The sequence below is a fragment of the Camelus bactrianus genome, chromosome X (assembly GCF_048773025.1).
Source record: "Camelus bactrianus isolate YW-2024 breed Bactrian camel chromosome X, ASM4877302v1, whole genome shotgun sequence".
In the NCBI taxonomy this organism is placed as follows: Eukaryota; Metazoa; Chordata; class Mammalia; order Artiodactyla; family Camelidae; genus Camelus; species Camelus bactrianus.
This window is the reverse complement of record NC_133575.1, coordinates 100,625,852-100,638,907: the sequence shown is the minus strand read 5'-3', so window position 1 is coordinate 100,638,907 and position 13,056 is coordinate 100,625,852. Positions and strand designations below refer to the sequence as shown.

The 13,056-nt window shown below is 37.3% G+C and overlaps 1 protein-coding gene across 21 annotated transcripts in view; it reads left to right on the top strand.

Moving 5' to 3' along the window:
* Positions 1-13,056, top strand: part of ENOX2 (ecto-NOX disulfide-thiol exchanger 2) — a 247,837-nt gene that overhangs the window by 170,253 nt on the left and 64,528 nt on the right. For 18 of the 21 annotated variants that reach the window (XM_074359851.1, XM_074359845.1, XM_074359849.1 and 15 more), the window contains one exon: positions 7,987-8,121. In XM_074359851.1, coding sequence (XP_074215952.1) covers positions 8,025-8,121 — 97 coding nt within the window. In that variant the 5' untranslated portion in view covers positions 7,987-8,024. Of the gene's footprint in view, positions 1-357; positions 422-7,986; positions 8,122-13,056 lie in introns of those variants that run through there. The other 3 variants (XM_074359841.1, XM_074359840.1, XM_074359838.1) reach the window with 1 other exon arrangement.

Genomic DNA, 13,056 nt, shown 5'->3' with positions numbered 1-13,056 from the left:
GAGCAAGACTGCCTGGGTTTGAATCCCAGCTCCATTGTAAGCTAATATATGACCATGGACAGATTGCTTAACCTCTGTTTCTTGTTACCTCATCAGTAAAATGGGGATAATGAGAGGTCCTACTTCGTAGGGTTGTGAGTTTTAAATTAATGTAAATAATGTGCCTAGGACAGTACCTGGCATGTAATAAGAATTAAAGAAATGTTAACTATTATTAGACTTGTTATATAATTACTATCATTAACAGTGTTATTCACCATTTGTCTAAGTCCTGGTATGTTCCAGAGGTCTGATGTGTCACCCAGCTTTGGATCGCTATCTTCCTTCTGCAGAAATGACTAGAGAGCTAAGTTCATGGTTCAGGACCACACAATGCAAAGTGGTTTTAGATGGATGTGGGTCTATGAAATAGGCGTTGCAGGTAAGCCCCACTTTGTAAATTCTGAGTTCTTACAGAGTTCACTTATTTAAAAGCACACTTATTGGCACATACTTTGAGGTAGTCACTGTAGAATATACAAAAGTAAATGAGGTTTACCCCTACCCCCAAGGTACTAACAAATATGACTGCTACATGCACATTTATTTTAGTAAATTTAATTGCCTTAAATTCTCAAAGAAATTTCAGTCGGTTCCTTCTTACCCATAAAGAATTTCTCTGTGATGAAAAATTATCTCCCCATCTCCAGACTTACCTTTCTTAAAGTTTGTATTTCTATAATTTTGATTCTCTCATATCATAGCATGGTAGGATTATAATACCCCAAATTACCACCATTTTATCTTCTTCTCTCTCCATTTAAAATATTCATAAGAACCCCACCAAAATATATTTTATCTTAATACAACAACAGAATAGTACCCTATTCTGAATAGCTTGGCATCTGCTTCTGGGAAGAACAATGTCTGTGCAGGACTCCCTTCTACATACTCATAGATCTCCTTATTAATTTGTTTAAAAGTGTTTGCTGAACATCTACTCTATGTCAGAAATGGTGTCTAGGCACTAGGAATTACAAGGAGGAATAAGGGATTACAGAGTCTACGAGGAGAAAGAGCCATAGAAAGAGGTGATAAAAATATAATGTTGTAAGAGCTGTGATAGTAATGTTTTCAGTGAGCTAGGGGAACACAGGAAATAAAGGGGCTCTTTGGAGGGAGTTTAGTGTGATGGATGAGACTGTGGGCATTGGCATCAGAGCTGCCTGGGTCTGTATCCCTGTTCTACCACTTATTAGCTGAGTGATATTGAGCTGATTACTTAAATTCTCTCTGCCTCAGTTTCATTATCTGTAAAATGTAGTGTAATAATTCATATTTATGCTGTATCTCTCAGTAGACTTTGAGCTCTTCAAGGGCTGGGACTACTTCATCACCATCATCATCATCATCATCATCCTAACTATTACCATGTCATTATTACCACTTACTAAGTGCTCAATATGACCCAGAAACCATGTTAAATTCTTTACCCACATTGTCTAATTTAATCTTTAACAAATCTATAAAGTAGCTACTATCAAGTAAGACCAAGGATGAGGCCTGTTTGACTCACCAGAATGTCTTCAGCATCTAGAGTGATGCTTAACACATAGAAAATGTTCAATGAACATACAGTAAATATGAAAGGAAGGCTGGAAGGCAGACTGGCAAAAAGTAAAGAGAGAAAGAGAATGAGAATGAGCACGTTACAGTCACTAAGTAGTAGAGCTAAACTCTGGTCCAAAGCCATCTGATTACCAAACCCATGCTCTTAATCACTAGACAAGGTTATTTTCTACTCTTAGGAGACTTTCAATAGATGTTTGTTGATAAAATCCTTTCCTCAACTTTGTACAATGCTGTGTAACATCTAGCAAGCATACAAAACAATGGATATAAAACAGAGAACAAAACAGAGAATTAGAAGATAATAAATCATCAGAGAAGAAGAGCTTATGTCTTAACAAAATATATTTGGCAAGATGGCACCAACGTAATGAACTTACTTCAAAGGAAATAAAGGAAACATTTGAAATAGTTAACTCCACTATAGGATGGGGTGTATCACAGAATGTGTGTGTGTGTGTGTTGTCCTCAAGATCAGATCACTGAGAGTAATTGATGACTTAATCAGTGAAGCATAAACAATGCAAAGATAAACAAACAGATGGCAGTAGTGATTTGATAGTTATGGGGTGGTGCCAGGTTAAAGTGGATGTTCACTTCTCAATCTTTTATTCTTTTGGTGCTAATGATCACTTGTTCCTAGTGCCATATCTTCAATCAGCTTACCCAGAGGGTACTCATTTACTACCACTCTACAACTTGTGTTCTCTTGAGGAGTTGCCACACAAGCAGAACAAGAAAACCAGCATAGCAGGACACTTGGTGTCCTACAGACTTGGGTGAGGTATTTTGAAGAGCATTTGACAACCACAGGCACTTGCCTTCTGAATATTCTTTCCTGCTGCCAGTGAGCGTAGGACTCATGGGAAAATGAGCAATCTCTTCCTTTAGTGACGTGGGACTACTTTTATAAAACACTTAAAGAAATTGCTGGATGTCCATTTTTAGTCTGGAAACTGAATCCAAGACTTAACTTTTCCACGTTAAGTGATGATTCGTAACAGATGTTTAGCACAGCATGTTTTGTTAGTGCAGACTTTAAATCCAGATTGCTGCCAGAGATGATCATCTGGGATTTCTCTTTGAAAGTAAAAATTTACAAGCTTACTTATATGTATGACTGTGTCTATATGGGAAAAAGATTATAACTAATAAGATCAAACTGAATTATTAGTTGGGTCCATCTATCCCTGGTTGTAACACTAAGTAAATCCCTACATGTAAATCAAGTTGTCCTGGAGAGAGAATAAGTTTAGAAATTATGTCATCCCTTTTAAGACAATTTATCATTCTGAAAAGATATACAAATAATCACTCTGTGTCATTGCATGGATTGATTATTGTGCCCCAAATCAGTGTAAGTTGATTTCCTTCATTCACTCCAATATTTTTTGAATACCTACTTCATACCAGACACTAAACTAAGAAATGGGGGGACAAAGATGCCCCAAACCCAGTCCCTGACCTAAAGGAGCATGCAGGCTAGCAGAAGAGAGACATGTATCCAGTAGCTATAATTCAAGGCAGTCAATGGTAAATGTTCAGTTGTTCTTCCTTCCTGGAATGCTCTTCAACCCTACTCCTCCATTCACTAACTAGAGGAAAATCCTACCCCTCCTTAAGGACTCATTTCAAATAATTCTTTGCCACTGAAGACTTCCCTGGCTATTCTTCATCTCCTCCAACCCCCAACCCCAAACACATATCTGCAAACCCATTCCAGCATATTTCATTACCCCTTCTGTATCCTGTAGCACTTGACTTTTAGTTTTTGATACAATACTTACTACAGTGATTTGTGTTTGATTGTTTATGTGTCATGCCTCTCATTGTATATGGAGTTCTTCCAGAGCAGTAAATGAGTTTTGTTCATCTCTGTATTCCTAGTCCCTAGCACAGAACCTAGTACATAGTAAGATACAATAAAATGTTTGGGGAGAAGTGAGAGAATAAGCAAACATGGGAAAATCAAATTCTAGATAAAATACTATGAGAACACATAGAAAGGAGTAATTCATTCCAGTGAGGTGGCTTCAGAGACAAGGTGGCATTTGAGACCACCTTTGAAAAATGTGTAGGATTTGACAGGTGGAGATGAGTGTTGAGGAAGGGGAGGGAGGTGAGAAGGACATTTAAAGCAGAACTCCTTAAGGATTTAAGAATCAAGTTCATTATAGCAAAATAATGCTGTTAAATTACACATGTTCCCTATCTATTCATGTAAACAAGCCTAGCAGGAACTGTAGTTGCTAACATTTTAACAGGCACTATGAATTAATATGTAGTTTGAAAATAGTGATACTATGCTGTCCTTTAAAAAAAAACTAATAATTTAGATAATTCTCTACTCACACCCACCAAATTAGTCCAGAGTGTGGCTCGTTGGTACATTGTAAATTCTTTGATCTCAGAACTCTTTATTGAGAATAATTCCTGATTTTCTCCTATTTCCCAGGCCTGCAGAGCCAATGAGTAGCCACACTGTTACAAAAATTATTTTTGACATGGGGGCCCAATTCTTCTTAAAAACTACCTGTTTCCACTGGAAGTCACTCTCTAGCCAGCAGAAAAAAAATCAGAGTGCAAACTCAGTAATGTCTAAAGGTCCCTTCCAGCTACAACATTCTCTAAAAGTTTGTCTCCCCTAGTTGGGGCTGGAAGTCAGGATGAACCTAATGATCACTATATAAACTCTTGACCAATGGATATTTACTGCCCTGTGTTTGTTTTCTTGATAATATTTACAAAGAGGCTATTTCTAGACTTCTTATATGCCTACAAGGAAAGCACTGAAAACTGGGTGTAAGGACTAGAGCTCCTACGGATGGAGAAATCACCAGTTTGGAAATGTGACTTCTGATTGCAGTAAGAAATGCTTAGGGCCACCAATCACTCTGTTGAGGGGATGGTTTATGGAGAGGAAGCATAGGCAGTATAGGGGAATAATAAAAACTAGTATTTAAGAAATAATTTTTTGGACATTTATATTTGCTTATAATGACCAGTCAGTGACCACAAAATAGCTCTTGTATAAATAACCCAGCCAAGGATCATCCCTCATACTGCCAGGTTGGAAGGATGTGATGGACGGACATTAGCAAGCTACTATTAGAATAGAGTTGCCTTCGGGGTGTAACTGGTAGGAGTGCATACTGGGAGGTAGTAGGAAAGCAATGGAAAGTTGGTTGTTTTTTTTTTTTTGTATGGATATTGGTAATCAGAGAAAAACTTCCCAAAATAAAAGATGTTTTGTGCTCAGATGATTTACGGCTATATCTCTCCCAACTGTGCAATATATATATATATATATATATATATATATATATATATATATATATATATATCCCACTTCCAAGTCTTTGCTTATGTCATCCCTGCTCTGGAATGCCTTACCCCCTCTTCTTCACCTATCTAATAACCACCCATAACTCAAGATATTCTATAGAAATCTGGACCATTCTTTCAAATCCTATCTTCTCCACAAAGCCTTTCCCACCTACTCAAACCACAGTAGCTCTTCATTCCTTAAACTTCCGTAACATTTCTAGTCTATAACATTTGACTCTTTAATTGTTTCCTAACTGTTTAATTAGGAGATACTAAATCATGGTGGCTAGAAGTACACATCTTGTGTGACCTTGGACTATATATATAACCCTTCAAATCCCCTCATCTGTTAAATGGAGATATAAAGATCCCCCATCTCATAGGGTTGTTGTGTAAGTTAAATGAAAATAATGCATGCCAAGAGCTTTACCTAGCATATGGCAAATATTCAATAAATAGGGGTAGTAATGGATGGAGGTGGTTAGAGTAATGATAATAGTAATAATCATCACCAGCATCATTGGTCTCTTCAATTAGATTGTATAACCTTTGAAGGCAGGGGCTATGTCTCCTATCTGCTTGTACTCTGGTATCCTCCTAACCCTCAGAATACTCAGTTGGCCAAATTGATTTGTGTTTATTATGTGTCCAGCTCAGTAGTACTGCCTCAAAGATACGAAGTTACATCAGGAATATAATTGTTCCTTTTCATTGCTACTGTGGAAACCCATGGATGTTTTTTCTTGGTTTGCATGTATGAGTAGATGTATGGAAGCTGCTAAAGTAATTATATGCAACTAGACTATGAGAAGAATGGGTAACCTCTTAATCATCCCAAGCTCCTGTGGTATGTACACTTGAAAAAAGAAAACTTGGAAAACTACAAAATTCTGATGAAGAAAGTCAAAGAAGAACTAAAATAAATGGAGAGATGTTTCATGTTAATGGATAGGAAGACACGGTATTGTCAGGATGTCAGTTCTTCCCAACCTGATTCAATGCAATTTCAATCAAAACCTAAGCAAGTTATTTTCTGGATATCTAAAAAACTGACTCTAAAGTTTATGTGGAGAAGCAAAAGACCCAAAATAGCCAACATAATATTGGAAGGAGAAAAATAAAGTTGGAAGACTGACACTACCCAACTTCAAGACTTACTGTAAACCTACAGTAATCAAGACAGGGTGGTATTGATGAAAAAATAGACAAATAGTTCAATGGAACAGAATAGAGAGCCCAGAGGTAGATCCTCATAAATAAAGTCAACTGATTTTTGACAAAGGAGCAAATGCAATACAATGGAGCAAAGATAGTCTCTTCAACAAATGTGCCAGGACAACTGGACAACCATATGCAAAAAAAAAAAATGAATCTAGACACAGATCTTATATCTATCACAAAAACTAACTCAAAATGGATCATAGGCCTAAATGTGAAATGCAAAACTATAAAACTCCTAGAAAACAACATAAGAGAAAACCCGGATGACTTTGAATATGGCAATGATTTTTTTAAATATAACACCAAAGTCATGATCCATGAAAGAAATTATTGATAAGCTGGGCTTCATTAAAATTTAAAACTTGCGAGAGACAATGTCAAGAGAATGAGAAGACAAGCCACAATCTTGAAGAAAATATTTACAAAATACACATATGATAAAGGACTGTTATCTAAAATATACAAAGAACTCTTAAAACTCAACAATAAGAAAACAAACAACCTGATTTTAAAAATGGGCCAATGACTAGTAGACACCTCACCAAAGAAGATATATGGATGGTAAATAAGCATTTGAAAAGATATTCCACATCATATGTCATCAGGGCAATGCAAATTAAAACAATGAAATACCACTACACACCTATTAGAATGGCAAAATCCAGAACACTGACAACACTAAATACTGATAAGGATGTGAATCAATAGGAACTGTCATTTATTGGTGGTAGGAATGCAAAATGGTACAGCCACTTTGGAAGACAGGTTGGAGGTTTCTTACAAAACTAAATACGCTCTAACCATAAAATCCAGTGATTGTGTTGCTTGGTATTTACACAAAGGAGTTGAAAACTTATGTTGACACAAAAATGTACACACAATTGTTTATAGCAGTTTTATTCATAATTGCCAGAATTTGGAAGTAATCACCATGTCCTTCAGTGAAAAGATAATAAACTGTGGTATATCCAGACAATGGAATATTATTCAGGGGAAAAATGAAATGAGCTCTGGAGCCACAAAAAGACATGGAGGAAACTTAAATGCATATTCCTAAGTGAAGGGAGCCAATCTGAAAAGGCTACATACTGTGCGATTCTAACTATATGACATTCTAGAAAAGGCAAAACTATGAAGAGAGTAAAAAGATCAGTGGTAGCTGCAGTTAGGGGAGGTGGGGAAGTAGGAATAAGCAGAGAACAAAGGATTTTTAGGGCATTGGAAATACTCTTTATGATAGTATAGTGATGGATATATGTTATTATGCATTTTTCAAAACCTGTAGAATGTAAAACACCAGAGTGAAACCTAATGTAAACTGTGGCTTTTGGATGATTAGGATGTGTCAATGTAGGTTCATCAGTTGCAACAAATGTAGCACTCTGGTGGGGGATTTTGATAATAGGAGAGGCTATGCATGTGTAGGGGTAGGAGGTATGTGTGAACTCTCTGTACTTTCCCCTCAATTTTGTTGTAAACCTAAAACTGCTCTAAAAAATTAAAATCTTCATGACTTTAGAAACAAAAATGAAGGAAGGAAAGAAGGAAGAAGGGAAGGAAGGGAAGAGTGAGGGGAGAGGGATAGAGGAGGAGAGAAAGAGAGAAAGAAACACTAAAATGCCATCTGGTAAATTGCTTTCAAATTCTATGACTTCCTGACAGTTCAAGCTGTACTGTTTCAACCCTTGTAAAGGGCTGGAGTTAAGACCTTATCCATCACTTGTCCATCAGTCCATTTCTGTAAAGAGTTTGCCAGAGTTTACATTGGTAAGTAAACTAGATACTGAAACCTAAATGCAACAAATTATTTTGCTTGTCATTTCTTTTTAGCTGATAATAGTAGAACTCTGAATGTGGATTCCACTGCAATGACGCTACCTATGTCTGATCCAACTGCATGGGCCACGGCAATGAATAATCTTGGAATGGCACCGCTGGGAATTGCTGGACAACCAATTTTACCTGGTATGCTATTTTTAATCACCTCACAAGTGTTTCTTTTTATTGACCATGTGGACATAAATATAACAGTATGACACAACTTATTTTGAAGTTGACATTTACCAGATTCTGCCTAGAGTGTTCATTTTTGTAATCTGAGCTTTACAGGCTGGGTGGCCAGTAGTTACTAGTATACTGCCTATTGCACTATGGGCAAGCTAGGGGTATATCTGATGCAGGATATGGTCACTGAACATTTAAATAGCTCATTGAAATAAAAATACAACAGGATTTGGCAAGTAATTACAAAGTTTGTCTAATTTTAGAGATTTCTTAGAGGAGGCAAATAAACACAGAGCTAGGAACTGACTTAGATAGCCCAAAAATCTTAGGTTCATAAAGGGAAGGATAGCAGATAGTGGGGAACATCCCAAAGACTATTGTTGATGTTGAATAACTGTTCATATTTTTTAAACAAAGTAACCTGTAAGAGAATGGGCATGGTGTACTAACTCCATTTCCACTAAGGATAAAACCAGAAGGAAAATGCCATATCATCTGAAGGGCTTAGTTTAGACACAAAAAAGCTTCCTGGACTGTCAGAGCCATTAACCATTAAATGGGTTTATGGAGACATTAGGGAATTGACGTATCAGGAAGCCTAGGGTGCTTTTTAAAACATCCTAAACATTAATCTCCCCAGATTCACTTACTGTGATCCACCTTAAAAGCATGACAGGACCAGGCCAACCTACGACCTCGCTACTTAAAGTGTGGTCTGCATAACCTGGGAGCTGTTAAGAATCCCAGAGTCTCAGGCCACAGCCCAGACCTACTGAATCAGAAGCTGCATTTTAACATGATCCCCAGGTGATTCATAAGCAAGTTAAGGTTGAGAAACACATTAAAGTTGAGAATGACGCCACTTTGTTGTGCCATTTGTTTATATAGTTAGTTACCCCCAAAAACCCCCAAGATAATTTCACAGTTCCAGCCCAGATTTTGAATCCTTGTAGGTTATAATTTGGGTGAAGTAGACTAGGTAACAACAATACTTAATAATCTTAATAATAAATTAAGAAATGTTATTACATTGAAGCTAGGGAACAAGCATAAAAAAGCCAAACAAAGAAAAAATATGTAAATGAGAAATGGGTGGAGGAAAAAAGAGCTTAGATGTTCTATACGTGGCAGAGGCAAAGAACTGTCCCACCAAACTAGAATTCATACCATAGACTATAGTCAACTAGCTACATCCTACTTCAATAGACCGACTATGATTGAAATGAACAACCAAGAATTCTCTGAAGGCTAGAATGATTGGACCTTGTATCTCCTTAGGTTTGAAATGACTAGTGGTGCCAATCTGGGACCAGCAGGTGTTATGACAGGAGCCAGTATTGCATAGTGGCTAAGAATTCAGACTCTGGAGTCAGTCTGCCTGACTTTCAAGCCTGTTTCTTTTACTACTTCACCTTGGGTAGTTACATATCTTCTTTGAGACTCAATTTCCTCATTCATAAAATCAGACTACTAGTACCTAACCCTTAGGGTTATTGTAAGAATTAAATTGTGCTTAGCACAATGCCTGGCACATAGTGCATGCTCAAAAATGTTGGCTGTTAAAATACTTTAAAAATAATTATTATTTCTCATAAATATTTCCAAAGCAGTTTATATTTAGTTTTTCTTCATTATTTCATTATAATAGAATTTAAACTAAAATCTTATGTATTATTTTATAGTTCCATATGGGGTGGTCCTTAATCACAATCTCTTATAGTCAAAAGTGACTAGATTATCTGATTTGGCTTAAATATTACCAGTTTATGGAAGTCTGAACTGTGTGTCCCAGGAAAAATCTTGAGGCCAAATCTGCTCTAATACCAAGGGAACTAAATATTAGCTTACATCAGATTATTTGTAAATTACCACATCTAAATATAAATCTATGCTCACAAAGTAATCTTCAGTGCTTAGTCACCCATCTATAATACGGAGCAAAAAAGGCCTAGTATTGAGAGTAAAAAATTCATCCAAGTTATCATTACAGCTCTAAAGCTTGTGTTGAGGTCAATATTAGGTCTAGAAAATTGAGGTAGGTTCTCTTAACAGTAGCTGAGGGGGCTATTTCTGCAGAGACAGTACCTTTCTTAGTATTTAATAACACAGGCCTCAAAGACAAGCTGCTTGGGTTGAATCCTGGCCCTGCCACTTGCTAGCTATGTGACCTTGAGCAAGTTACTTGACCTATTTGTACCTTAGTTTTCTCATCTGTAAAATGGGGTAGTTATAGTATGTACCTCATAAGATTGCTATGAAGGTTAAATAATATACTTAGCACAATGCTTGGTATATAATAAGCACTCAATAAAGGTTAACTGGCATCATTATTATTGCTGTTAGTCATACTACATGTTCTTTAAGATGAAGGAAATACTAACATACTTCTTTCAAATAGCTGCTAAGCTCCCACTTAAATTGAAAGTACTTGGGTGCTGTGCAGCCACTGTCAGCTCTAATGAGTGTTCATCACATTAGAACACTCAAGAGTGATTTTAATTTCTGCTTCTAATCCCTTTTCCTCCCTCTTGTTTTCTTAAGGACTATGAAGAAATGGCTTCTCAGGGTCCCCTTCAACCTTGTGATTCAGTGATCATTGAGTTATGCTCCAGGGAAAGTTACTTGACTTTTTGGAAACCTGGTCTTAGAAGTACCGATATTTAGTTTAGCAGTGCCCTTGTTGTCTTAAAAGTATATGAGGCAGTAGCACTAGGCTGAGACATACTTTGTAAAGCTATGTGTAAAACTACTTCAGTTATATGTGAACTGATTTTTCTCCTCTCCGTATTATTTTGGGAAGGCAGTTTCATCATCAAAATTAGAACATGGGTTCTGAATATAGACTGCCTAAGTTCAAATAAATCCCTGCCCTGCCATTAAGTAGCTGTGTAACCTTTAGCAGGTAACTTAACCTCTCTATGCCTCAATTTCTTCATTTGTAAAAACAGAGATAATAATAGCACCTATGGCATAGGGTTGTTATAAGGATTAATGAGTTAATACATGTAAAGTCTTAGAATGATGTCTGACTCACAGTGAGTCAATGAACTCAGCTATGATTAAAACTATTATTTCAAGTTCACATCTGATATATGGCTCATAAAAAGTTAAATTATGGCTTATTTCTATTCTTAACAACAGTGAAGTATAATGAATGCAGGGGTGAATTTTTCCCCGGAGAAGTACTGGACAATGGCAGGTGAAGAGAATAGTATGTGTCTGACAGTACTAATGACCGCTCCCTGTGAATCTGGTGGGGAGTCCACAGAAATAGAAAGTTGACACCACACTCCAATGCTGCCTACCCTTCTTCTTGCTAAAGTCTGGGGAACAGGGTGCCACTCTTTTATGTAATGTTTTAAATGAATGGGATAAAACATCCCCCTAGTCCTCTTCCTACTGCCCCAAATTCCTTAAAATGGAAAAGGCCGCAAATGAGCCACATAGAACTGTTCCCTGAGGTCACCCATTGATGGCTTAGTAATTCAGCTACTTTTCTGCCCCTTAGGAGGTTTCCTACTGAGCCAGCAGACTTTTCTTTGTCCGGTCTCATCTGGCCTATCTGTGACAACAGAAAAGGCTTTTGGCGTTGATGAAAAACAAATAATACATACGGTTTCTTGACTTCCCCCAGAGAGCTCAAATCCATACTGTCATGGATACTGAGTCTCTTGGACACATAGTTGTCATCAGGGCAATGTCTGACTTATTATATTCATCAAGTGAGGAGCAGAGACAGGCCATCTCTGGGGTTTGGTGTGGAGCTCCCTTTTATCTATCATAGTATTTTTTTGTACAACTGCTGTTCAATAAAGTTAATCCACAATGATGGCAGATTAGGGGGTCCCCTCTGGCTGGCAGCTGTCTTTCCTGCAAGAGTATTTGCTTTTCCAAGCCGATCAAATAAGACTAATGTTAGTTTTCACATGAAGGGAGGCACCAAAAAAGAGTCAGGCTGCCTTTTTAAGGAGAGTTGTTCTGCCTGTCATCCCAGATGAATCCAAGAATGGACTGAATAAGGGATACTTGCTGAATACTGCATGCTGCTCCCTTTATTTTCCCCTCAATTAAAATATCATTAGCATACAGATGTGGAGCCTGTGAAGTCCCAAAGAAGGAGAAATGTTCTTCATTATAGTGTCTCCACTGTATTGTCTATGCCTCCTCCATAATGAGAGATGTTAGAAAATACAGACTCATGGACCTTATTCCCAGAAAAAGACCCTGCCCATCTATGAGTATTGTCATTCTTAAGGAAGCAGTTCTCACTGGACCCAGCAGGCCAGCTCTGATGAGAACAGAAAGAAAGATTGAAGATGTGTGACCATGACAGGCCACTGTTTTGCAAGCTCCTCAAGGAGGCCCAGGCTTGGGTTTCTATTATTTTAACATCTTCCACAAATAGAATATGCCTTCAGTGGCAGACAAAGTTGAGATTCTGAGAGGGAAGAGCACTGTTCATCATCATGGTAAAGATTTCACCAAGAGCCAATAATATACAAAATACTATAGCAAACAGAACTAATGTCTTTCCAAAACAAGCTTGAATACTACCAAGTGATGGCATTTTCAAGACTCCCCATGGAAACTATTCTGAAGACTGTGGTAGAGTGAGATGGTTCATTTATTCATACAAGAGACATTTACTGAGGCCTGCTGTACTCAAGGTACTGTCAGAAGCCCTGGGGATAAATCATTCAAAAAAAAAAAAGACAAAGATTCCTGCCCTCATAGTGACTCCAGTACTTTTATAATCCTCATATTCATATTTTCTCCCTGATAAAACCTGTTCTCATTTATGAGGTGCCTCTTGACCCTCAACAGCTCAAGGACTTCCAAAACATTTTTTTCATTTGTGCTTTTATTCACCCATCCATCCATTAAAAATATATTGAG